The 25669-nt window shown below is 43.2% G+C and overlaps 1 protein-coding gene across 3 annotated transcripts in view; it reads left to right on the forward strand.

The window, feature by feature from the left end:
- Positions 1–15344: 15344 nt before the first annotated feature.
- The window catches only part of LOC144686675 (G protein-activated inward rectifier potassium channel 1), a 262264-nt gene continuing 251939 nt past the window's right edge, over positions 15345–25669 (forward strand). For all 3 annotated transcript variants that reach the window (XM_078552194.1, XM_078552197.1, XM_078552195.1), the window contains exons 1-2: positions 15345–16537; positions 18733–18949. In XM_078552194.1, the coding sequence (XP_078408320.1) occupies positions 15869–16537; positions 18733–18949 (886 nt within the window). In that variant the 5' untranslated portion in view covers positions 15345–15868. The remainder of the gene's footprint in view (positions 16538–18732; positions 18950–25669) is intronic.

Below are 25669 nucleotides of genomic sequence, written 5' to 3' on the forward strand. Positions count from 1 at the left end.
AAGTGTGGCTTTAGGGTCTTCAGGAGTTGCTCATTGTAAGTACAAAATGGAGGTATCTATTTCCTCTATTGCAATGCTCTCTTTTTTATTCATTCACAGGTTGTGGGCTTCACTGGCTGGGCCAGCATTTATTGCCCATCCCTAGTTGCCTTTGAGAAGGTGGTGGTGAGCTGTCTTCTTGAACCACTGCAGTGTACACCCACAGCGCTTTAGGAAGGGAGTTCCAGGATTTTCCAGTGATAGTGAAGGATCAGCAATACATTTCCAAGTCTGGATGCTGAGTGACTTGGAGGGGAACTTCTAGGTGGTGATGTTCCCATCTATCTGCTGCCCTTGTCCTTCTAGATGGTAGTGGTCATCGTGGGTTTGGAGGGTGCTGTCTAAGGAGCTTTGGTGAATTCCTACACAAACTGCTACTGTTTTAAGGCATCCCTAGTGTCGCAGCCACCTGCCCACTCACAGCCAGGGACATTCACCATGGCATTATTGTTTTCCCTTGCCTCATCCTCACCAGCGTGCTCAGATGACTGGTACCTTTCTGACCTCTTGTCACCTCCCAAAGGATCTCCTCTTTGTACAGCTATGTTGTGGAGGACACAGCAGACTACAGCCATCAGGGAGACCCATGATTGGTCCAGGCATCTGAAGCACATTTTCAGAAAGCCAATTGTCTGCTTGACATGGCCCTCACGCTGGCAAGATTCTCATTGTACCTCCTCTCTACTTCTGATCTTAAGACTCTCACAGATGTCATAAGTCATCTCTTCAGAGGATAACCCTTATCTCTCAAAGGCCAATCCTCCAATACATCAGGGCTGGTGAAAAGAGCCGGTATTTGCGAATTCCTGAGTATATAAGCATCATGGCTGCTGCCTAGATATCTGGTACACTCCTGCATGACCCGCTCCTGTTTGTGGTTGTAGACCAGCTGAACATTGATTAATGGAAACCCTTTCTGTTTATGAATGCAGAGGGCTGAACTGCAGGAGTCTTGATGGCTGCGTGGGTGCAATTGATGGCTCCCTGCACCCTGGAAAAACAGCAAATTGCTGCAAATCCTCGAGCCCTCTCCATCTGGCTTTGCACATCAGTGCTGAAAGCAATGTAATTTCTGGCCCTTGGGAACATTGCACCAGTGGACACCTTGCTGTAGTGGTGTGCAGCCGGCTGGGTTATCCCTGCCTAGTCCCCATTGCTGCATGGAAGAAGCCCGTAGTGACAATGTTGAGCACAACTCTAACCTTCAGGGCCACAGGGATCAGGTGGCCCCCAAGGCAGTTTGACGTAATCTCTTCAGCAAGCATCTTGCAAAGGGATGTGACAGTTCCCCTCAAGAGTCTCAGTCATCTTTGGCACTGTTTCAGTCATTTCAAGGTAGCTGGAGCACTGCCTGTACACCCTTGATATAGCATAAAGTCTTTGGTGCCTGCACAGAGGCTCTCCAGGCTCCAGCCCTCCATCGGGACCTGGTGATAGTCTGTCCCCACCCTGAGGAGCCACTGTCTCCAAGGCCTCCCTATGATCTCTAACTCCTCTGACACTTCTCTTCCTCCTCTGCTCCTCACTGGAGGTTGTGTCTCCTACAGAGACCACAATCCCCATCTGTGTAGGAGAGTTCACACCGCTCACCCCTGGCTGATGGAGAGAATGGAGGTTTAAAAAGACCCCTCCAAATGAGACGAGAGTCCTTCTAAAAATAGGGAATCCGAAATTCTGCAAGGCCCAATCAAAAGAGCACTCCCTGCAGCCAGAAGTTTCTGAACTGCAAGGCTGAGACTCTGCTCTCAGCTGCAGTTTAAAAACCCGCCCTAACAAGCCTGCACTTAAAAAAAATGAGTTTCACACCACATGTGATTCTGCTGTTGGAGGTGTTTTATTGTCTTCTGCCCATATTATTGCATGGTGAGTGCTTAATTGCTTTAATAGGCATTTAAATGGACATTTGAATAATGCAGGTGGGCTCCCGACCTTTTGCCCCACCCGTGCATGGAATTATTTGAAACCAATGTGATGATGTTGAAAATGGCGCCTGACGTCATCACGCCATATAACACGCTCTGTGAAGCGAGAAACACTCCCGTTCACGGAGGGTAAAATTCAGGCCTTGGAGTGGGAAAAAGAAAATTCCGCCCATTAATTCTGTTTTCCTCTGACAGATGCTGCAGGCTGTTGAATGATTCCAGCATTTTCTGTTTTCATTTCAGATTTCCTTCACCCACAGTATTTTACTTTTGTGTTAAAGAACTCATCCCCTACCAACAGCAGACCATGTTGCTGTTGGGAAGGCACCCTGGAGATAATGAGGTCAGTCTCATTGTGTTGGTGCTAGGTTAGTGGTCAGGCACCTACACAGCCACCATACCATCCCTAGGAAACAGCACACAACCGCAAACTTCCACTTTTCCCTGTCGCCTTAGTCCCAGTGGGGTTAAGTTCACCAATTCTTACTATATGGCCTCCTGTTATGCAGGTCATTCACAGCATTGTGCGGGTGGCAGGGCAGCTGAGAATGGGGAAGATAAATGATAAAGAGCCAAGAAGGAAAATTATCCTTGTGCATAAAGGTAATGCTGAGGAGGCTGATGATGATTCTCGGGATGTGGATCAGGCCTATTGTTCCTCTGTCACAACCTCTTTCATCTCACCTCCTGCATCACCTCAGCTTTTTCACCTAGGCGGATAAGTGTTAGTGAAGTTATGGTATCAGATAATTCACAGAACATAAAGGAGCTGGGAGACTGGATGTGCAACCGCCCCAGCAGAGCTCAAGTAGGAGACTGCCCAAAGCTTCAGTCAGGGAACACAAAATGCATGGGTAGTCATATGAGAAGAAACATATCAATGTGGAAGCTCTGAAATTACTTTCAAAGGTTGTGTGACATCTGACAAGTGAGACTGTAAAGTTTACAGCCCTGATTTGCAGCAACATTATTTTTAAATATATCATCCAGTAGCTTCATTGTAATCTACAGCAGCCCCCATTTAAGAAACAGCCCAGGATAAATTTGTGTCTCCTGCTTCACAAATGCACCTCTGCTGGCTGTGGGGACAGGTTACCCAGCAGCCTGTGTTATCTGCCTTCAGACTGAGGTGGAATCTGCTGATTTCCAGGATATTATAGCTGCCATTAGACCAACTATCTTGTCGATTATGGGGATGTAGAACCAACCCTAAATAGAAACAAAGCAGAATAGACCTGCCTAAAGCTGCCATTTCTCAGAACAGCAAAACATGTAGGTATCTATCCCCCTCAGAGCACCGATGGCACAAAGGAGGTGACGCTAGATACTAAAGCATAAGGAGCAAGTTGCTATAAGTGAAGATCCAGCCTTGACCCATGAGCATTTTGTATCACAGGAGCAGCCAGTCATGTCTCATGATATTGTATATCAGACTGCACCTAAGAGGAGTACTAGGATAAGAGAAAGAAGGATATACTTGGATGACCAAGGGAAGCACAGCATCAAGAAGGAGTAGATTAACTTCTGTATTTTTTTACATCCTTGTAACAAAGGAGACTGGGAATTTATGGTATTCTTGGTAATTAATGGAGATTATTGCCATATTGTTACTTTGTATTATCATATTCAATTGGGTATTCTTTTTGGTGTGGTCACGCAGGGGCAGAGAACTGCTATATTGTAATATTCTAGCATGGGTTCTGGAGTGGAGGATTATTTATTTCAAGATTATGGGGGAATTGCAAAGCAATGGGGGTAGCACTCTTCAGTTTAATAAATTCAGCAACCCTATAAACCTGGAAGGTGCTATCGCATTACTGCCTTGATGCGATACAGAACTGTATGAATTCTGTGGAAAAATGTGTTCCCCACCTGGTGAATACATGCCCAAATGCATTTTCAGTAATATTAAAGATACCTGAAGCTCCCTGAAATGACCCACTACCATAAATTCTAGGATCTGGATAACAAACCAACAAGTGGTACCGAACATATGCACTGACTTATTGCCAGGGAATGATCACCTTGAACAAAAGAAAGCACCTCCCGAGCCATCAAGGCTGTTTCTACAGAATGCACTGTAACAACTTGCTTAGAGATGTGTAACGTACAATCCTCTATTTACTGCTGAACAGTAAATCAAACTACTATATAAATTACTTCTGTGCTCTTTAGGCTCTGAACAGCTGATCAGTGTGCATTTTGCAAATAAATAAGATTTAAAAGATAATTCAGAGCTGCATGTGTACCTTAGTATCAGGCCCCCTGTCAGGTCAGGGACTCCCTGCTTGCAAGATTCACTGGTCCCTTGGGCTAGCGCTGAAACAGTGAGAGGACAAATTCCAGTCATAAACGGTGACAAAATAAAGATACATATCTTCAGGGCTGCTTTTTCAGTAGGTTTATTGGATAGCGTTGTAAACCATTTTCCACATCTGATTAATATTTTGGTATCTATATTTGTCCCTCAACTATGGCCTATTATACAGAACTAAAGTGACAAAAACTTTGGAGAATATTTTCTGATGGAGACCATCTGTTTAATTACCTCTGTTGCCTACCCCCCACCCATCCACTTCTTGCTGCCTATCAACTAAATCCAAAACTGAATCTCTTTCGTTTGTTCTGTATGCAAACCCAAATAAGGCTCATCTCATCTATGAGACTAACCTCCATGTAATTTAACTCCATTTCCATTAAATGGCCTATTCCTGTTCCTATGTTCCTCTCCTCAAATGCTCTCTCCATCTCTCTGAGACCTGCTGTTATGAAATCTTCCAAAAAAACAGCTTTGACACCTTTGATTTCATTACCAACCACTCCATTTCCTGCCTTTTCTATCCACTACCTTTGAATATTTTGTTGCCTCCCATACTGTGCCTATCTTTCCTGTTTTAATTCCTCCAGCCAGGGTTTCTGTTTCTCCCACAGCAATGAAACTGTGCTCACCAATGTCATAAATGACATTCTCTTTGCTTATAATCATGAATCACCCTTCGGCCCATTTTTGCTGACCTACATTGGACTCCTGTTTTGCAACATCTTGTCCTATAATAGCGGATTGTGGTTGTGCACTCCAGTATTAGATACTGTACGGTACTCTGTACTAGATATGGGGCCACCTGACCTGGGTGTTGAAGGTCAGATAGCACGTGTTGGAACCTGTCTTGATAGAATTCAGTTACTGCAGTTAAATGTTCATGTTAGGAAAATATGTTATCAAAAAAGTTAGCTCAGTTACAATGTGCATCATCGAAACTAAAAACAAGATATGGTGTCAGAAGTAAACAAAATGCAACAATGAAGGTTCTGAAACCTCCGACAGAGCTCAGTTTGGAGGGCAATCTCGCTGAAAACTGGAGGAGGTTCTGGCAGCATTTTGAGCTGTATCGCATAGCAATAGGCAGTGATGAGAAAGGCCCTCAGCTACAGTCTTCCATCGTTCTTCATGTAGCAGGGGAAGAAGCTCTTGAAGTCTATAACACATTCATGTTTGAAAATGATGAGAAACGAAATCACTTGAAAGAAATAATGGAAAAATTTGAAGCCTACTGCGGCCCTAAGAAAAACATCATGTATGAAAGATACCGATTTTTTACGTGCACACAAAGCAGTGACAACATTAGTCAATATGTAACTGAGCTGAGAAAACAAGCTAAATGATGTGAATTTGGAGGGCTTGAAGAATCACTTATCTGAGATAGAATAATTTGCGGGATTGCTAATGGCTCTCTGAGAGAACGGCTTTTGAGAGAAGTTGATTTCACGCTGGAGAAAGCAATAAATATCTGCAGAGCAGCAAAGACAACAAAATGCCAAATTAAGCAGATGACAGAAGATGATAAGCTGCACACGGTCAAGCAGTTAGATGCAGTTAAATAGACACAACTCCTGGAAAGACCAAATAGGCAGTCTGAATGTAAAAAGAACAAAACTGCTATTAAAACATTTAAATGCACCCGATGCAGAACAGAACATTTACCACATTGTTGTCCAGCCTACGGAAAGCAGTGTAAGAACTGTGATAAACTAAATCACTTCACTAATATGTATATATTGAAGAAAGTGCACCCGATTGACACAGACACTGAACTTTTTGTTGGTGCAGTAACCACAAATTCCAAAGAAGATGAATAGAAGGTTGATTTAAAAATGGCCAACATGGTGGTGGATTTCATGCCTGACACAGATGCACAAGCAAATGTCATTCCCATAAGCCTGTGTCGTAAGATAAGCAAAGAAAAACAGCTAACTAAAACAAAAATGACATTTTTAAATGTGTACTTATACAGGTGAAAAAATTGCAGTAGAAGGCAAGTGCACACTTAAAGTGAACTACAAAAAAAAGCCTCAAGCACTTCCATTCATAGTAGTGAAAACTGATACAAAACCTATTCTTGGAATCAAAGCTTGTGAAAATCTGAAGCTAATCAAGAGAATAGTGTCTTCATCACTGATGACATCCTGAGGGAGTATAAAGATGTGTTCCAGGAGATTGGTTGCCTAAAAGGAGAACACACCATCAAGATTGACAAAACAGTGACACCCAAAATACCTACCTAGGAAAATACCAGTAACGCTGAGAGATTGACTGAAAGTAGAGTTGGACAGAATGGAGAAACTTCACATCATCTAGAAAATTGTAGAGCCGACAAAGTGGCTTAATCCAATTGTAATTGTAGAAACGTCAAATGGGAATCTGCAAGTCTGTCTGCATCCCTGAGACCTAAACCAGGCAGTGCGAAAAGAACATTACTAGCTGCCCACAATAGAAGAGACCATGTGTAAGTTAGCTGATGCTAAATACTATTCAGTCTTGGATGAGAGTTCAGGCTTCTAGCAGGCCAAGCTGGATGAACATAGCTCCTATCTCTGTACCTACAACACACCATTAGGATGATACAGGTTTTTATGCTTACCTTTTGGTATTAATTCAGCTCCAGAAATGTTCTACAGAACAGTGAAGCAGCTGTTTGAAGGGTTAGAGGGTGTGGAAATCTATATCGATGATATGCTGGTCTGGGGAGCCTCATGAAAAGAACACAACCACAGACTGAGGCAGGTGCTGGCCAGAGTTAGAGAAAGGAACCTCAATTTGAAGAAGGAAAAGTGCAAAATAGGTCTTCATGAAATCAAGTACTTGGGACATGTGCTACCAAATGAGGGACCCGAGTAAAATCGAAGTAGTCATGATTACGCCACCCCCAGAATGTAAGAAAGACTTGGAGAGGTTTTTGGGAATGGTGACCTATCTTGGGAATTTCATTCCAAATATTTCAGACCTGACAGCATCTCTCAGAGAAGTTCTACAAAATGATGTGGAATGGCACTGGGAACAAAGTCACCAGGAAGCTTTGACCGATCTGAAGAGAACACTGACCCAGGCAACAGTGTTAAAGTATTACGATGTCAGTCAGCTGGTCAAGATCTCAGTGGATGATTCAAAGACTGGCCTGGGAGCTGTCCTCTTGCAAAATGAGGCACCAGTGGCATATGATTCAAAGGCAATGACTGAAACACAGCAGCGGTATGCCCAAATAGAGAAAGAAATGCTAGCAATTATGTTTAGCCTGGAACACTTCCACCAGTTTGTCTATGGCAAAGATGTGGAAGTAGAGTCTGATCATAAGCCTTTGGGAGCTATACTTAAGAAGCCCCTGAACTGTGCACCACCAAGAATCCAAAGATTACCAAAGCATCTATAGAAGTACCGTGTCAGAGTTAAATACAAACCAGGCAAGGAAATGTACATCACAGACACTATGTCACGTGCCTACCTACCCATCATGGAGGAAGAGGATAAAGAAATGGAAGCACAGGTTCACATGCTGACAAAGAACTTACCTGTGGCTGTAACCAAACTGGATGAGATCAGAGAAGTGACCAAGGACGATGCCACCCTAAGAAAACTGCAGCAGATTGTGCTGCCAGTGAACTACAGCTTGCAGGACCTGCTCAAACTGAGACAGCAGAAACAGAAACTGTACTTTGATTGAGGCGCTCGACCTTTGCCTGACCTGAACATGGGAGAGACAGTGAGGATTCAGCTTGAAAGGATCTGGAATCTTGCTGTTGTTACAGGAATCACAGGAGAACCAAGGTCTTACATAATGCAGACTCCAAACGGATAACGATATGGGAGAAACCGGAAAACAAGTGAAACGTAACCCTTCTCTGAATCAGAAAGTGTAACTGAAGATCAAAAACCACAGAGATACAGAGATAAGTAAAACAGAGTGAGAAAGAGTAGATAAGAGACTTTATGTACTTGAGTTGTATAACAGTTTTTTTTAACAAAGGGAAATGTCATGATAATTTCTGATTGTGGTTGTGGACTCCAGTATTAGATACTGTATGGTACTTTGTACTAGATATGGGATCACCTGACCTGGGGGCTGAAGGTCAGATAGCAGATGGAACCTGTCTTGATAGAATTCAGTTACTGCAGGTATGTGGTCATGTTAGGAAAATATGTTATCAATAAAGTTAGCTCAGCTACAATGTTGACAGCCTGTGTGCATCATTGAAACAAAAAACAAGGCAAACCTCAAACTTAAAATTCTAATCTTGAAGTTTAAACCCCGCCCCCCTCATTCACCCTTATCTCTATAACCTATGTCAGTCCTACAATCCTCCCACCACCCTTCTCTCAAACTCTCCACTCATCTGAATCTGTTATATTGTTTATCTCCACTAACTTCACTGGAGATCATTATTTCATCTGTTCAGGCCCTGTACTCTGGAATTCCTCCCCCATATCCCTTTGACTATTACATTTCTTCCCTTTGCTCTTATATTTAACCAAGCTATAACGTCTCTTTTCCTGGTGACTACTTTGGCTCAGTGTCTGTTTTCTCTTCATGCCTCTGTTGAGCACTTACGACATTGTTCTACATTAAAGGCATTGAATGCAATTTGTTGTTCTTTGTGACAGGGTTGCACTATATACTTTGTTTGTGTTCCTTTTTTATTAGTGCATATTTTTGCATTTCTAGGAGCGTTAGAAATGCAGGGAATGTTTAAGTAGAAACAGAAGTAGCTAAATATGCTCAAATCACTGAAGAGCCATCTTTAATTGAAGCATCTACAAATTTCTGTGGAAAAGAGAAAGAATAAAAATAGAGTACCCTTAATTACACTATTTCATTGTAGATCAAGGAAAGAAAAGACATCTAATTATAAACTAGAGTACCATGTCAGATGGAAGTCAACACAAATTAATGATAGGAATTATTTTCAAAAGTGTCCCAATACAGCATTTCATATTTGAATGAAAACATGAGGGTAAGATCACCTGACTCCTCTTTGATGTTAAATTGTCCAGTGTGCAGTGTATGGTGACGACATTGGACTCTTTGGCTGGACAGCAGAGCAACATCTCACCTGAACAGTGAAAATAATGGAATTGCTGCTTCAGCATCTTTACGGTGCATGCAACAGAAACTCTGGCGAGTGGCATGGGCCTCATTGTATCTGCATTCTACTGCTGAGTGCCGTTTCCAATTGGGATCATCAACCATTTTGACAAAGATAGCCCTGGTGTTTCGCCAGCTATCTGATCACTGTTTCAGGCCTTTCAGATAATATATCCATCATGGACTGCTGCAGAATCAAAATACCATGGGCGACTTCTTCATTCAGCTTCTCCCATCTTTCTTGGGGTTGCCACAAAGATGATTGATTACCCATCTCCATCTCCTCCAGTCAGTCACCCATTCTTCTTCAAATTGCACTAGACTCTTATCATTGAATCCTTTGATCTGGTCTTAAACCTTCCTCTTCTCCTTCTTCCTGGCAGTCCCATTTCCATCACTTACCATGCCTCATGTCCTCTCTCTCTCATGACAATACCATTTCAATCTTTTCTTGGTTACTTTTTTGATGCATCCACAGTCTTCACTGATCCCTGAGGTACTCGGTTCTCAGCGTGTCCTTTTTTTAGTCACTCTACACATTATTTCAGCATCCACATCTTATTAGTATCACTAGAATCAGTCACTGTTTCTTTCTACATGATGTTGCCCAAGTTTCTGCACTAGATAACAAGGTGGATCTTGTAGATTCTTCATTTCAAGTTCAGCAGTACCTATCTATCACACAACATTCTTCCAATTACTCCAGCCAGAGGTAACCCGTTGCTCAATTTTCATTCCCATACTTCCATCATCTGCCACCAGTCACCCTAGATACTTGAATTTACTTTCTTCAGGTCTTCACCCTAAAAGCACCATAGACATGGCTTGAATAATAGGTATTAACTTGCTGGATCACATCTCTGTAGCCTGAAATCATCTGAACAGTGAGTCCCAATTCCATGTACCGCGCTTGCCACCAATGAGGCTTTACACTGTAGGCCAAGCTTCAAAAAAAATCCCCCTTTGTTAGCAGGTCAATGATTTACACGAGAATAAAAGAATATTTGAAAATGAAATAATCCTTTCCCCCCCGCCATAAATGTAATGACTCATGCCGATGAAGGTGGCTTTCAAGCGGTCAATTGATACGCCTGGATATGATGGCAGCTCACAAAAATGTAAATAAAATTTATAAAATTCCTATTAAAAGCAATCCGCGTAAAATTTACAACTAAAGCTATTTTCTGAAAACCTGTTTAACAGAATGGGTGATGGGAAACAGCTGACATTTTTTACTCCAATTTTATGGAACTTTTTTCTCTCAATTGGGTGGTGATACTTCTCTTTGTTCAAATCAGAGGTGCAAACTCCATGGGCAGAATTTTTCACTCGGCAGGCGGGCGCGTGCCTGACCTGCTCAAGCATGAAATTATGCGCGATGACGTTGGCCGATCGTGCTGAAGTCAACGTGCACTGTTGCGATATTTCGCCAGGTGGGCACACGATGGAGATGGAAATGCACCCACCATTAATTAAGAGGCCAGTTAAGGCCCTTGACACACTATTTATCTCCGAGTTTAAATAGCCCATGCGATTTTTCGGCCATCGCATGGGCAAAATGGGCAGGCTACAATTTGAAAGAGCTCATCCATGGGCGCGATAGAAGGGTCAGTAGCATTGTCACTGGGAGTTATGAGGAGTTTTGGATATAACTTGCTGCTGGTTGCTTCTGTGAACTGGACAGTTTAATCTCACTTCAGAGCTGCATCCTGAGCATTTCTAGGCTTCATTTCAGGACTCATTGTTGTCTTCCAGGCCCCCAGAGGGTTCAGACCGTGTGGGCCCTTTCAGGTATCAGACATACTTCCCTTACCCTGGTAATGGGGATTGTGGCCTCCGCTGGAGTCACCTCCTCTGAGGAGGAAGACAGGGGCAGAAGGGAGAGGAGGCCAGGTGTCCCAATGCAGCTTCCAGGGGAGCGACCTGTGGGAGGAGAGTCGCAGGCACAAGGTGGGCAGGGCCAGCAGGAAGTACAAGGCAGAAGGGGCCACAGAAACGCCACTATCCTGCAGCCAGGGTTTACAGGCGGCGATGCAGCTACCTCAATATGTCCGAGGTGCAATGTCTATGGAGGCTCCATCTCTCAAGGGAGACAGTGACCTCCATCTGTCAGAGAATCGGGTCTGAGACCAGCTCCGATTGTGTGGGTGGACACCCCATGCCAGTAGCACTGACGGTCACAGTGGCCTCCGGCCCTTTTCAGGGCTCGGTGGGGGATCTTTGTGGAGTCTCACAATCAGCTGTCCGCAGTTGCGTGAAGCTGGTGACAGAAGCTCTGTTCAGGCGTGAATTGGCTTTCATTGGCCAGCCAGGCTGAGTGAGCTAGAGGCTTTGCAGCGATCGCTGGGTTTCCCCGCATCCAGGGCGCCATCGACTGCCCATATGTGGCCATCAAGGTGTCAGCGGGTGAGCCAGGTGCCTTTGTCAACAGGAAGGGATTCCACTCCATGAACGTGCAGATAGTGAGTGATCACAAGGTGCAGATTCTGCAAGTCTGTGCAAGGTACCCTGGCAGTTCCCATGACACTTAAATCCTGAGGCATTCCCAGGTGCCAAAGGCTCTTCAGTACTCCAGCCTAACTCGATGGATGGCTGCTGGGTGACAAGGGCTATCCTGTGAACAAGTGGCTGATGGTGCCTCTTCCCCACCCAAGAACGGAGACCTAGCAGTGGTACAACAGAAGCCATGCCTCCACAAGGGTGGTGGTAGACACGACCTTAGGTTTTCTCAAGATGCGCTTCCAATGCCTGGATCGTTCAGAAGGGGCACTGCAATACTCCCCACAGTGTGTGTCACTGATAGTGGTTGCATGCTGCACTCCGCACAATCTGACACTGGCAAGGGGGGACCCTGTGTAGGAAGGAGATCTTGACGCAGCTGCACAGGCAAAATGTGATGAGTCCAGTAGTAAGTCTGAGGATGAGTACGGTAAGGAGAACACTGAGGGCATGACGCTGACCTGGGTAACTTCCAGGGAGGCAGGGACATCTGGGACGCTTTGATCCAACGCTCCTTCAGCTAGCCTACCAAATAGCAACTTACCACCACATGCCAGGGCTGCAGGTTCCATACTTGACGCCTGACAGGACCGGTTCCTTGACCAACAACATACACTCTGTGCCTTTGCAATAATTACATAATGGCCTACCCTGCACCTATAGAACAAATGATGCATACAAAGGCCAATAGCACAAAATAACATCTCAATTAATTATGAATGTGAAACATAGCTGAAATAAACATTAACTGCTGTATTTAATCACACCATGAAAAAAATTAAAGCAAAATGGGGGGAACAAAATATCACTCATGATAAGGCCGTTTGTGCTTAAGATGCTTTACATTTACATTTGTTGGTGCTACGTCTAGGTGCTACCCCCTCGCTGGCACCAGCATTGCTGTCTTGTTGGCCTTGATGATCTTGGCGGTCGTCCTCTGGCCCATGGAGCCTGTGTTGGCCCTGCCTGGGAGGGAGCGGCCAGTGCCACAGCTGGCATCTCCCCAGTCTCATCAGATGCCAGGGTCACTGGCAGAGGTGCAGAGGAACTGCTACAGTCATCCCAGAGCGCCCTGAGAGGTGACCGCAGAGACGACAGGCAGCTTGTGTGCCATGAGGTCACATTGGACCTCCCTGCTCACCATTAATGGATGGGCAGCTAGCTGGGATACTGGATGCCCAATCATCTCCCATATTGACACTGACCAACTGAGGTCATTGCCGGTGCGTGGGCTTGCAGGTCCGAGGGCATCCCCAGGGACCCCTGATTGAGTCCCTGGAGCAGCCTCTCCATGAGAGTTGCCATTCCCTGCATGGAGGAGGCATTGCGCTCAGCCATGAGAGTCAACTCAGTGGTCATGATCCGCAGGCACTCCTCCACAACGGAGACCATGGCACGCATTCCCTCATGTGTCTCTGCCAGATCCTCCTACACACCGCGCTGGACTTCCAGCATCTGCTGCCTAATGGGTGACTCGAGATGCCCATCTTCAGCCACCGACTGAGCATCGTGCTGGTTTCCAGAAGTCCTCTGACTGCCGGCACCCTGGGCACTCTCTGCCTCTGCCTGCACCTCAAGCGAGTATGAAGCGCCCTCACCAATGTGGACCGAAAAATTAGATGACGATCTTATGTCCACCGAGATGCTGGTGCCTGCTTGACAGAGAGGGTGTGATGCATGTGGGAGCTCAGCATGATGGTCCTCCGGGGTCGGGAGTAGGCCTTCAGGCCCCTCATTGTGACCACCGGCTGGTGAGCCTAAAAGGGACAAGAAGGACATGTTTAAGTCATGACACTGTGACTCTACATGCCAGGCACCCTGGTCAGACAGAGATATGCATCATAGTGCCCTCGTTTTTCGACTATCAATAGGGACTCCAGTTTCGAGGCTCGCATCAATATAGGGACTATACTAGAATGGTTACAATAACCAACATTCTAACCTCGGTGCACTGCACTCTTACCTTCCTCTGGGACCCCAACCTCACCGTAGCTGGTTGACCGAGGTGCATGGAGCCTCTCCAGCTCTAGGGCCTCCTGCTTGTAATGTGTGAGGATTAGGAGGTGTGACCCCACCAGTCCCTGACCCCTCACTATTGTTATGGGATGTCTTCCCATAGAGATGGGAAGATAGGGATAGAGGAGCATCAATTAGTCAACTCTCTACGTGCAGTGCCATTGCAGCCTGGCCAACCCCATCTGAGGAACACCTCGCAGGGCTCAGCCGATTTGTGACCCTGGAGCCGCAAGGCACTCAGTCCAAGCAGCCAGAGTTCACCCCCTTGGCCAGCTCTTGCGTCATTGACATTTGTCACTCACACCCTAACACCCCTGAGGTCCACGGGGGATGGCCAGTTCTTAACTGTTCTGCACACTGACCCATGCCAACATGGTACTCACCCTTCCCGGTTGCAACAGATCATTGATGCGCTTCCTGCACTGCACCCATGTGCGCTTCAGCACATCGTGGCTGCTCACCCTGGATGCCACCTCCTCCCAGGCCTTTTTGGTGAGGTGTGGGGGCCTCCTCCTCCCATCTCTGGGGACAAGGTTTTGCCTCCTGGCTGTCATCTCCTCCAGGAGGGCTGCGAGGTACTCAACCGAGGAAGGCAGGGCCGATTGCCCCGCTGACCTGCCCTCCCCGCCTGCCGTGTCCAACCGCAATGGCATCCATGGAGACTTCAGCGTCCTTCCATGGCAGCCTTCCATGGGCTACCTGGGCCACTTTTGAATCAGCCGCCGGGTCGCCATTGGACTGGGCGAACATCATGCCCCCACGCCCGCCCTTTCACGCAGGTTCCCCAGCCGCCTTTCATGCTGGGCGGTCCTTAATCGGCCCGCCAACGTGAAATCGCAGGGCGCTGCCCATCGCGTGCGCCAGTCGGTGCCCGCCCGCCCCTGTCGAGCCCACCCACCAATGGGCAAAATTCTGCCCACTCTTATCTTTGGCTGAGTGCATGGAGGGTGACTTACAGTCTTCCAATGCTTACCAAACTCTCTGAACCTATACACAGTTTACCTCAGCTTCTGAACGCTTTCTGCCAGGTTCAAATGAATCTTCGGGTGTCGGGTTAAAAGAAACCCCGAATGCGCGCGTGTGTGGCATTCGCCCGCCCGCCCACGTGCGCGCGCAGGAACAGGCGCCGTGTGGGGTGTGCGCCAGAGGTAGGGAGGGAGGCGGGGTAGCGCGCCGGGAGCGCGCGCGCGCGTGCGAGCCCGGGGAGATCCAGTGCGCGCGCTCCCCCCCCCCCCCACCTTGATCGCGCTCTCACCTGCAGCACGAGGAAGCGGTAGGAGCCGCAGCGCCTCTCAGCCGCAAGCTGCCACCTGAAAGACGGCAATACCGCACCGGAGGGGGGCGGGGGGGTGGGGGGAGGTGGTGGTTGTAGTAGTGGTGGTGGGAGCTGGAGGGAGGGCCTTACCTGCTGTGGATCGCAGGCGAAAATCACCATTAAACAGTCAATCTGAAACAAGAACAAGAGCTAGCCGGGGAGTGAAAAAAAAAGAGAAGTGGAGCCTGCAAGAGCATCAGAAACTGCAAAGGCTTGATTTAACTTGGTTCAGCATCAGGCACTCGGGATCTATGCTAAAACAGAAAGAAAAGTAAGATGGCACGGCAGCAGGAATGTTAGAATCTGGGTAAACTTTTGGGGAGATCGGAGGCTGTGTTCTTTTGAAATAAAGACCTCTCCACAAGACGAGCGGGGACGCTAAAATCCCACAAGGCTAAGGTTTGAGCAAACCAACCTGCAGAGGAGGGAAAAGGAGGACGAGTTGCCTGTGAAGCGGGTTGCTGCAGATCGAGAACTAGTAGCTATGCTCTTGTGCGCATTTTCAAAGGGGCAACGAATTGGAATTTCTTTGTTTGGCTCACAAAGCTAAGTCATTCCCCCTTTTTTTTTGTTTCATTTGTTGGGCAGGCAGTGGTTGAGAGCTCAACGAGAGAAAACAAGTTAAGGTTGTCAGAGCATTAATCTGGCCAGTTACCCATATTATGTCCGCACTTCGAAGAAAATTTGGTGACGATTACCAAGTAGTGACCACCTTGTCCAGTGGCTCTGGGTTTAACCAGCCTCCCAAGAAAAAGAGGCAGAGGTTTGTGGACAAGAACGGGCGTTGTAATGTGCAGCATGGGAACCTGAGCGGCGAAACCAGCCGTTACCTTTCGGATTTATTTACCACATTAGTTGATTTGAAATGGCGCTGGAATTTGTTCATTTTTATTCTCACATACACGGTGGCGTGGCTTTTTATGGCGTCGATGTGGTGGCTAATCGCCTACATCCGCGGCGATCTCAACAAAGCTCATGATGAGAAGTACACCCCTTGTGTTGCCAACGTCTACAACTTTCCTTCTGCCTTCTTATTCTTTATTGAGACGGAGGCCACCATCGGGTACGGATACAGGTACATCACTGACAAATGTCCAGAGGGGATCATTCTATTCCTCCTCCAGTCCATTCTGGGCTCCATTGTGGATGCATTCTTGATCGGTTGCATGTTTATAAAAATGTCTCAGCCCAAGAAGCGAGCGGAGACGCTGATGTTCAGTGAACATGCGGTGATTTCCATGAGAGATGGCAAACTGACTCTAATGTTCAGAGTAGGAAACCTCCGCAACAGCCATATGGTGTCGGCACAGATACGCTGTAAATTGCTCAAAGTAAGTGATACTCACTGCAAGACAACATTTGTTTCAATAATCAATGCGTATGTTCCAGACATCAAGGCATCTTAACGTGCTTATGTGTTTGTACACGTTTACCATAAGGATTTTATGTAGAACTTAGACAAGAGCTGATTTATTGGATTGTGTGGATTTCTTAAAGGTTCTTTTGAAACCGTAGTACAGAATCTTGCCAGGGGCTGTGGATGTGTTTGATGAGACTTCAGCATATATTTTCTGTAATATGCGGGGGGTTGGGGTGGGGGCGTTCTCGGGAATGATATGCTTCCGCTAAATATCTCTGATCCAAATTAGCGGTAGTTCATTCGGATCAATATTTGCCATATTTCCGTTTCACATCCATGTTACATTACTATTGGCTAATTATTTTCTCTCCAAATCATTAATCACTTGACTGGCAATTCATTCCTCCTGGTTGGGAGAAAAAATCGGCGTCACCCGCAAAAAATCATGCCTGCATGTAAAAGATCAGTTAAAATCCTCCCATCGAGGGAACAGTGGCATTCGCTAGGACTATATGATGCTCGGAGTAAAAAAAGACTAGCAATTCAGAATCTATCCAACCCTGAGATTCACCCTGAACCCCGGTTGGTTTAATTCGTGCTATGTATACACACGAATATATACATGTGATTTGTATACGTATTCCAGAAACTACTTGGCTAACTGTCTTGTCTCTATGGATACAAATAGATCCAAATACTAAATTCATAATCATCCAGATTGAAAATCTCACCTTTTTGCCCACTATTATTAAACATCCAGTTTGAAAGACTATTGGGATTCCAATTAAGAATTACAAATAGACCCAGCACTTAAATAAGTATAATTCTGCATCACAGCCATTGAAAAATTATAGAATAACAATTAAATTGGAAACAGTTTTGCATTTAGATTAAGTTGCGGTGCTAACACAGTCGTCATTACTTGGAATCTGATTTGTTGGGTAAAAATCCAGGTACCAAACAATTGAACGCCGCTCCAGTATTTAATTTCCACCACAAATTTCCAGCTATTTAAACCTCACAGGTCCTAAAAATTATTGTTACATTTACTGGGGGTCGTTCTTTGATTTGTGGAGACAATTTCGACAATATTGTGCTACAAGATCTTACTTTGTGCCACTGCCCAAAAGTATGAAATAACTGGCGATCTTTAGAAAGAAGCGCAGTTTAGTGAGGTTATAAAATGAACGTTAGGAGAGGATGGATATTTTTTGATCAGTTAACGACTTGTTCTCGGGATGAGGTGGGGTTGGGGGGTTGTAAATTTACACCCGTTTGTGGCACAGCAAGTGGCGGCGCCACAACTGTGCGATTCTATGCCCCTTCCCATCTCACCTCGCCCCCCCCCCCCCAAAAAAAAACACTTTCAGATACGAGAAAGAAAACGTGCAGAGGAAATGATTTAAAATCGTGTAAGGGCTAGGTATTAAAACAGAGGAACCATCTGTTTGTCTCACTGTTTGGGATCTTGCCTCTGACTACAGCCATTGCACTTCAAACTTTGAAATAGTTAATTGTTTATGGCGAGGCCGGCAATTTTTCCAACAGACGGGATAAGGCAGTATATATAACGTACACAGTTGATTAAATCGATGTTTGCATTATCGGACCATTCTGACTTAACTGAGAAGACTGCCGCACAATGTTATTCTAAATACCTAACTCCAAATCCAGTAACATAATGATAAATACAGAAAACAAGGTCATTGGATGAGCAAACTTAGTAAAGAATTAAAAACTTCCAAAAATCAAACTTCGATCGATCATTGAATACGTTATATACTGGAATATAAGTTAAAACGAACTTTACACGGGAGTGCCTAATGCACGAGCGAAGCACATATACCTTGTTAACACTTTTGGGACTGAATAGTAAAGGATGCCGAAATAGATCGATGGATTCCGCGATGCTGTGCAGCCTGGAACGTATTCAGGCACGATCTTTTATACGATCCTGACAGAAAATGTTATGATCCCCACTAAATATATGTAATTCCTACGTGTTATACAAACCCACTCTTTAATCTGGATCATTGAACCTGAATAGCAAACATTTTCACTCAAATTATTAATTGTACAGCGGGTTGGCGGTGATGTAAAGGGCTTTCAGGATATCTTGTCGAGTAGCTAGCCCAATGTTGATGTCTTCTCTCCACGCTTGTCTAGTCCCGGCAGACGCCCGAGGGTGAATTCTTGCCCCTCGATCAACTAGAACTGGACGTGGGATTTAGCACAGGGGCAGATCAGCTTTTCCTCGTCTCCCCACTCACTATCTGCCATGTGATTGATAGCAAGAGCCCTTTCTACGACCTCTCTCAGCGATCAATGCAAACGGAGCAATTCGAGATAGTCGTTATCCTTGAGGGAATCGTCGAAACGACTGGTGAGTAAAACGACCTGCACTTTCAGCAAAGCTTAAGTGCCAGCGAGTCCTTTTGGGAATCGTACTGTGATCAAGTAACTGTTGAAGGAGATAACATTTTGTAATGGAACCACTAAGAAATCAGCGTGGAAGCGCAGGACATTGCATAAGTTGGGAGATGGGTGCTGCATATATGGCATGAATCAAAAAGGTAAACTACAAATTTGAAATTCCTGGTCATTTGTATAAATACATCAACCAATCTTTTATCATTGCGATTAATCAAAAATAATTGCAACTGTCATCAAATTCAACATCTTAAAAAGGAGTAATGAATTTCAATTTTAACTGAAACAATGCCAACGGCATAGCCCTCCCTGAGTATCTCTGGCAATATCTCTTAATATCAAATTTTTGCTGTGAAATGCTGAGGATGTGAAATGCATTCACCCTCATTTGGTTTCAATTAGTCACTTTTCAATTAGTTACTTTTCAATGAGTTACTTTGCCAGAAAAAAGTCAGCATGGTTCTTAATATGTTGAAGTATTTTTTAAACAAAATTAAAGAATGCAGTTGATGGGAGATCATTGGTGTTTTTTTAGCACTTCTATCATTTACTTATGTTATACCACTGGGCATTACTGTTTGATCTTGGGCTGTAAATACAGATTGTTTTTGAACATAACCTCAGTTATAAATTTTTAAAGTATTTCCTGCCAATTGCTGAGATGCTACAGAAATGCAATGAAATTGACATTTTGTGGGATCTTGTTTCATTCAGAGAAGACAACAAACGTATTTGGGGAATTGAACCAGCAATATGTGTTTTAAATCTTATTAAATGTTACTTAAAGAACCTTTTAGCAGCCTCCAGGGAAGCTTGTTTTATTTCTTATTCAACAGGTAGAAAATTGACTTTAAGGAACCTTAATTGGTGCTTTTTTTTTTAGAAATGGAATGGTATTAGCAGGATTAATCTGATAAAAATACAAGCCAGGAGTGCTGCAACAGTGGCAGTGAAAGGAACTTTCTAAAAGGTCTAGTTATGCACATGGATGAAAGTTTGATGCACAACAATGCAGTTGAATTATATGACAAATCAGTTACAATGCTATAAGGGAGTATCGGCTGTCAAATTATGTCACGAGTTATTAAAGTATGGCTGCTTCACACTTTTTTTCTGAAAAACATCTTTTAATTATTGTAGTCAAAACATTTAGTTTTCAATGAGTTAATTCTTCCATTAGAATAGTGGAGAGTAGGATTTTGGCAAATTGTATTAAGCATTTGAATCCCAATATCCCATTCCTCCTATCTTAAAGCTAATTCTTGTTATTGGGTGAAATTAAAACCATTGTGTTGCAATGATATTGCATACAAATGATGGGATCATGTTATCATATTTAGTGTAAGCATTGTAATATTTGCTGGAAAAACATATTTACCTAAATAAAAATGTATGATAATGGCATGGCACCTTTAAAGGGACACTGCTACTGATAAAGTATCTTATAAGATACACCATCAGGTTACTAAACAGTGCATAATAACCTGATTAATCACACAATGTCTATCATTGTTTTGATTGCCATGTCGCTAATATCTTAAACTTTGTACATAGTTTATTTAAACAAAATGTCTGCACCTTGAACTTTAAATGATGCCAGCTTTGTGGGTATTGAACATAATCTTTAGAGCTGTTTGTTCTAATGATGAATGCAGCGGGAAACTCTGCAACATAGTAGCAATGCTCCTGATATGGGTTGTTCATTTATGATTGGTCACTTTTGGAATTTCATATAGTGATAATAGCTGCTAAAGGCAGTTCATTTCATGCTAATATAGTAAGTATTTTGGAAACTATTGTCTACAGTGACATGAACATTAATTTACCTCAGGAGCTGTATAAGGAATTAGATTATGTGTCCTGTTGTATGTTTTTAATGCCTAGGTGGCCAACATCATCTTTCTCTCCAGAATAGCACTGGGGTTGTTTTTTGATAGACATTTGGTAGTCAGTTGTTTATTTGAGATATTAATATACGCATTTGACGCTGCAGCTGAGCAACCAAATTTGTGTTCCTGCCATCTAATTCCTAAGATAACATAGACCACCCATATCAGCTCATAATATTTTTTGTAATACTGTATTTAATTTCCATGGTATAATTTTTGGAAGCTTGTGCACCCGTGTTGTACGTTAGATAGCAATACTTGCTGCAGTGTACCCTTGGTATGTCACTTAATTTAGTTTGTGTATGAATCCTGACATGAAAAGATATAGTTTTGAACTGGTAGGCTTGCTATTGGTGGTTACCAATGAATTCAGGGAGAATTCTCTCCTCTGAGAAGGGTTGTTTTGGAATGTGAGTGAAATGTATCAAGAAACTGCAGAACAATTGATCCTTCACTTTGAAAATAAATACTTCAGTTATTGTTGGCTGTAAAAGAGCCTGACCTGTGTCTTGGTGTTCCAACACACCAGATTAATTGAAATGTATATGATTTCCAGCATGAAAGTTCTATAATTGTCAGTATTCAGGTTACTGCCACCGTGCAAGTGATTGTCCTCGGTCATGGAATCTCTGCAAGGGAAGATTTTGAAAAGATGCAGCTTCTAGATAATAGGGAACAAGATTTGCTTCAGGAAAACTGTGGAGGGAACAAGGATGATAATTTGACTTAGAACAATCATGTACAACTTCAAATATTGCACAAAATAAATTATAGGTATGTATATTACATACAAAACACTGTCAAATGTTAATATGGATCTCTCTAACCCATTCTTAATTACCAGATAGCAGGAATGCATGAGTGTTTTCTCAACTCTGACATCAAATTTATACACAGACTCCAATGTATCTCTAAGTTGCATGGGTGTACGGATGCATGACTGCGCATCAATTCTGAATGTACCATGTAGGGGACAAGCAGCTTGCACACAAAGTGTTCAAATTAAAATATGCTCATGTGTGGTCGTGCGGCAATCTTAAAAGGACATACATACGAACTTACGGAACTAGGAGCAGGAGTAGGCACTCGGCCTTTCGAGCCTGCTCTGCCATTCAATAAGATCATGACTGATCTGATTGTAACCTCCCATCTACCCACGATTGCCTTTCATCCCCTTGTTAATCAAGAACCTATCTAGCTCTGCCTTAAAAATATTCAAAGACCTTGTTTCCACTGCCTTTTGAGGAAGAGAGTTCGAAAGAATGAAGACCCTCTGAGAGAAAAATATTCTCCTCACCTCTGTCTTAAATGTGCAACCCCTTATTTCCAAACTGTGACCCCTAGTTCTTGGTTCTCCCATAAGAGGAAACATTCTTTCCACATCCACCCTGTCATAACACCTCAGGATCTTAGAGGTTTCAATCAAGTCACCTCTTGCTCTCTAAACGCCAGTGGATTCAAGTCTGACCTGTCCAACCTTTCCTCATAAGACAACCCACCCATTCCAGGTACTAGCCTAGTAAACCTTCTCTGAACTGCTTCTAATGCATTTGCATCTTTCCTTAAATAAGGAGACCAATACTGTACACAGTACTCCACGAGCAAACAGTCTGAGCACAACGAAGGGAAATAAGAGGGAACATTGATGAGCATCATTGACTGCTCTGCATACAATATCAAAGAAGAGCCTCTGTTCTATATATGTGGATCCTGTGAACCTGCTTCAATTTAAAGAGATGTGTAAGGCATACTCTTCTTCAGATGTACAAGCAGTGCCACTGCCACAAATCCAATTTATTTCGTACTTCTCAAATCCCAGTTTTCTTTTATCTAGCTGTTTCTCTATGCCACCAAAATATGTTGGCTACACAAATGGGTAGCTAATCTGCACCTAGGCCTACACTAGTACCAGAGGAAGCATCTAAGAAGATAACTTTTCCTTTTATTCTTACTTTTCTCCTGTAATACCTAATGTGTTTTTTATATCCTTATGCATTGTTTTGTGAAGCCTGTTTTCTGTTCAGCACCTTTCCTGCTGTAATGTAACTCAGATTAAGAACTCATGTTGGGAGCTGTTGGTAGTAAACTTAGATATCTCATTGCTGTAGCACTGCATATTGTTGATCCAGTACGTGGTATCGCTACATCACCAATCCATATTCAGATTTTAAGGTTGCACAGTATGTTCTGGTGCTGCTGTTTCTGTAAGTACCAGGACATTAGAAAATTATAATGGTTATCTCATCAAATAAATGGCAGGATTATATTTGCTTCTAGCCTCTTTATAAACATTTACTATTTATGGAAACCCACATGTTGATCTTAGATCTTTCAAAATAATTTGATGCACCTCACAGCCTTTCAAAATACTCCATTTCCAACAATTATATTCTAATCAAATTTCTCAGGGGTATTTTATACTATTGATTCATTCATGTTGCATAAAAAGTTAATCATTTTGGCTTGATGTGATAATTATTCACCTGATCTGATTTCTGCTTAATTAATCTATCATCAATTCCCACTGGCACCATGTATACAGCAGTGTATTGTACCGATTATATAAAACAACTTTTTTTCTTTGGTTTGACTGGTCAGCAATGGAAAATTTAAAATCTTTTCCCTCCATCAGCTATGTTTTGAAGGCTGCTTGATTTGTTTTTGGAAATTGGCAAGAAAGAATATACTCTGCATTGTAGAGTAGTATGGTATGACATTATCCTTCAGTTCAAAACTCAAGTGATTCCCTCTGCCATCTGGGAAATGCTGAGCGGAGATGAAATAACTTCTTAATCACACTGAAGAAATCGTCAGAATGAGTTGACGTAAACCACACTCACATCTTATGGCAATTGGTTTGAACATAGCAAATAGGTAGAGGCCTGGGAACGTATCACCTGCCTGCTCCATCTGTGGAATTGCATAATATTGTGTCGGGCAGAGGGAGATTGAAGAACGATTTATAAAATGAAGCGGATTGTAATACATATCAAAACCTTGTGTGAATGTTAATGAATATAATTGGAAATTTAACTACACAAAATAATACTGTTACACTAATTTATTAGTTGAGCTGTACATCTTAGATCTTGCAATAGCTAATAAGTCCAGTGATGTGTCAATATTAATGCAATATTGAATTTCCAAAATGTAGCATTCCTGAAATGAAATAATACTGTTTCCTTGCTTTTAAGTGTAAATGATTAAATATTTCTGAAAGGCTTAGTTACTATTCAGCTTCTTACTGGGATTATATAAAATTGAAATAATTCATGACACAGTTTGGTGATTTTAAACATTGTGTTGTACTTAATATTTACACTGATTATAATCAGTAACCAAATTGAAGAACTATCCATTCGTCTTATGTACTGTTGGTTCAAGTTTAAAGCCAAATGCTGAAACTGACTGTGAATTATAGTAGAGATAAATGTGCACCTTTAAGATTAATATTACCATTGAACAATAAATAAGTGAAATTTTTATTTAAAAGAAAGATTCTGATTGGATAAAAATAGTTGTATAGTGCTGAATTAATACACAACATTAGGTCTGAAAAGCTTCCATTATTTTATATTACACCTATTGACTTTACAGTGGCAGCTTTAAGATAGAATGATAGAAGATTCCAAGCCTTTAAATTGTATATTCATTGTGCATTATATTTTTCATTCAAATGATCAAGAGAAGGCTTTGTGGCCCATTGAGCCTGCCCTGCCATCCAATAAGATCGTGGCTGATCTGATCTTGGCCTCAACTCCACTTTCCTGCCTGTTCCCCATAACCTTTTGAGTATAACTATTATTCAAAAATCTGTCTATCTTAGCCTTGAATATATTCGATGATACAGCCTCCAGTGATCTCTGGGATAGAGAATTCCAATGATTCGTGACAATGATTTCACCAAGAGAAGAAATTCCTCCTCACCTCTGTATTAAACGAGTGACCCCTTATTCTGAAATTATGCCCCTTAGTTCTAGACTGTCCACAAGGAGAAACAACCTCTCAGCATTTATGCTGTCAAGCCCCTCATAAAAAAATAAGAAATGGGAGCAGGAGTGGACCATTTAGCCCCTCAAATCTGCTCCACCATTCAATGTGATCTTCTACCTCAGCTCCACTTTGTTGCCCACTTCCCATATCCCTTAACTACGTGGGAGATCAAAAATCTATTGCTCAATTGTAAAATACTCAATGATGAAACATGCCACAACCCTCTGAGACAGACTATTCTAAAGATTTACAACCCTCTCAGTGAAGAAATTTCTCCTTATTTCAGTCTGAAATGATCGATCCCTTATGCTGAGGCCCTGCCCCCGTGTTCTAGATTCCCCAGCCAGGCAAACAATCTCTCTGTGTCTTCCCAGACAAGCCCCTTCAGAATTTTGTATATTTCCATTAGATCGTCTCTCATTCTCCTGAACTCCAGAGAGTATAGGCCCAATTTACTCAGCCTTTCCTCATAGGACAAACCTCTCATCCCAAGAACCAATCTAGTGAACCTTCGCTGTACTGCCTCCAAGTCAAATACATCCTTCCTTAGATATAGAGCCAGAACTGCACACAGTACTTGAGATGTGGTCTCACCAAACCCCTATATAATTATAGCAAAACTTCATTATAATTGTACTCCAATCCCCTTGAAATAAAGGCCAACATGCCATTTGCTTCCCTAATTGTTTATTGTACATTACCTGCATGCTAATTTACTTTGTTCTTTGTACAAGTACATCTAAGCTTCTCCGAATATAAAAATTTATACGTTTTACACCTTTTAAGAAGTA

The sequence above is a fragment of the Cetorhinus maximus genome, chromosome 11 (assembly GCF_964194155.1).
Source record: "Cetorhinus maximus chromosome 11, sCetMax3.hap1.1, whole genome shotgun sequence".
Classification (NCBI taxonomy): domain Eukaryota; kingdom Metazoa; phylum Chordata; class Chondrichthyes; order Lamniformes; family Cetorhinidae; genus Cetorhinus; species Cetorhinus maximus.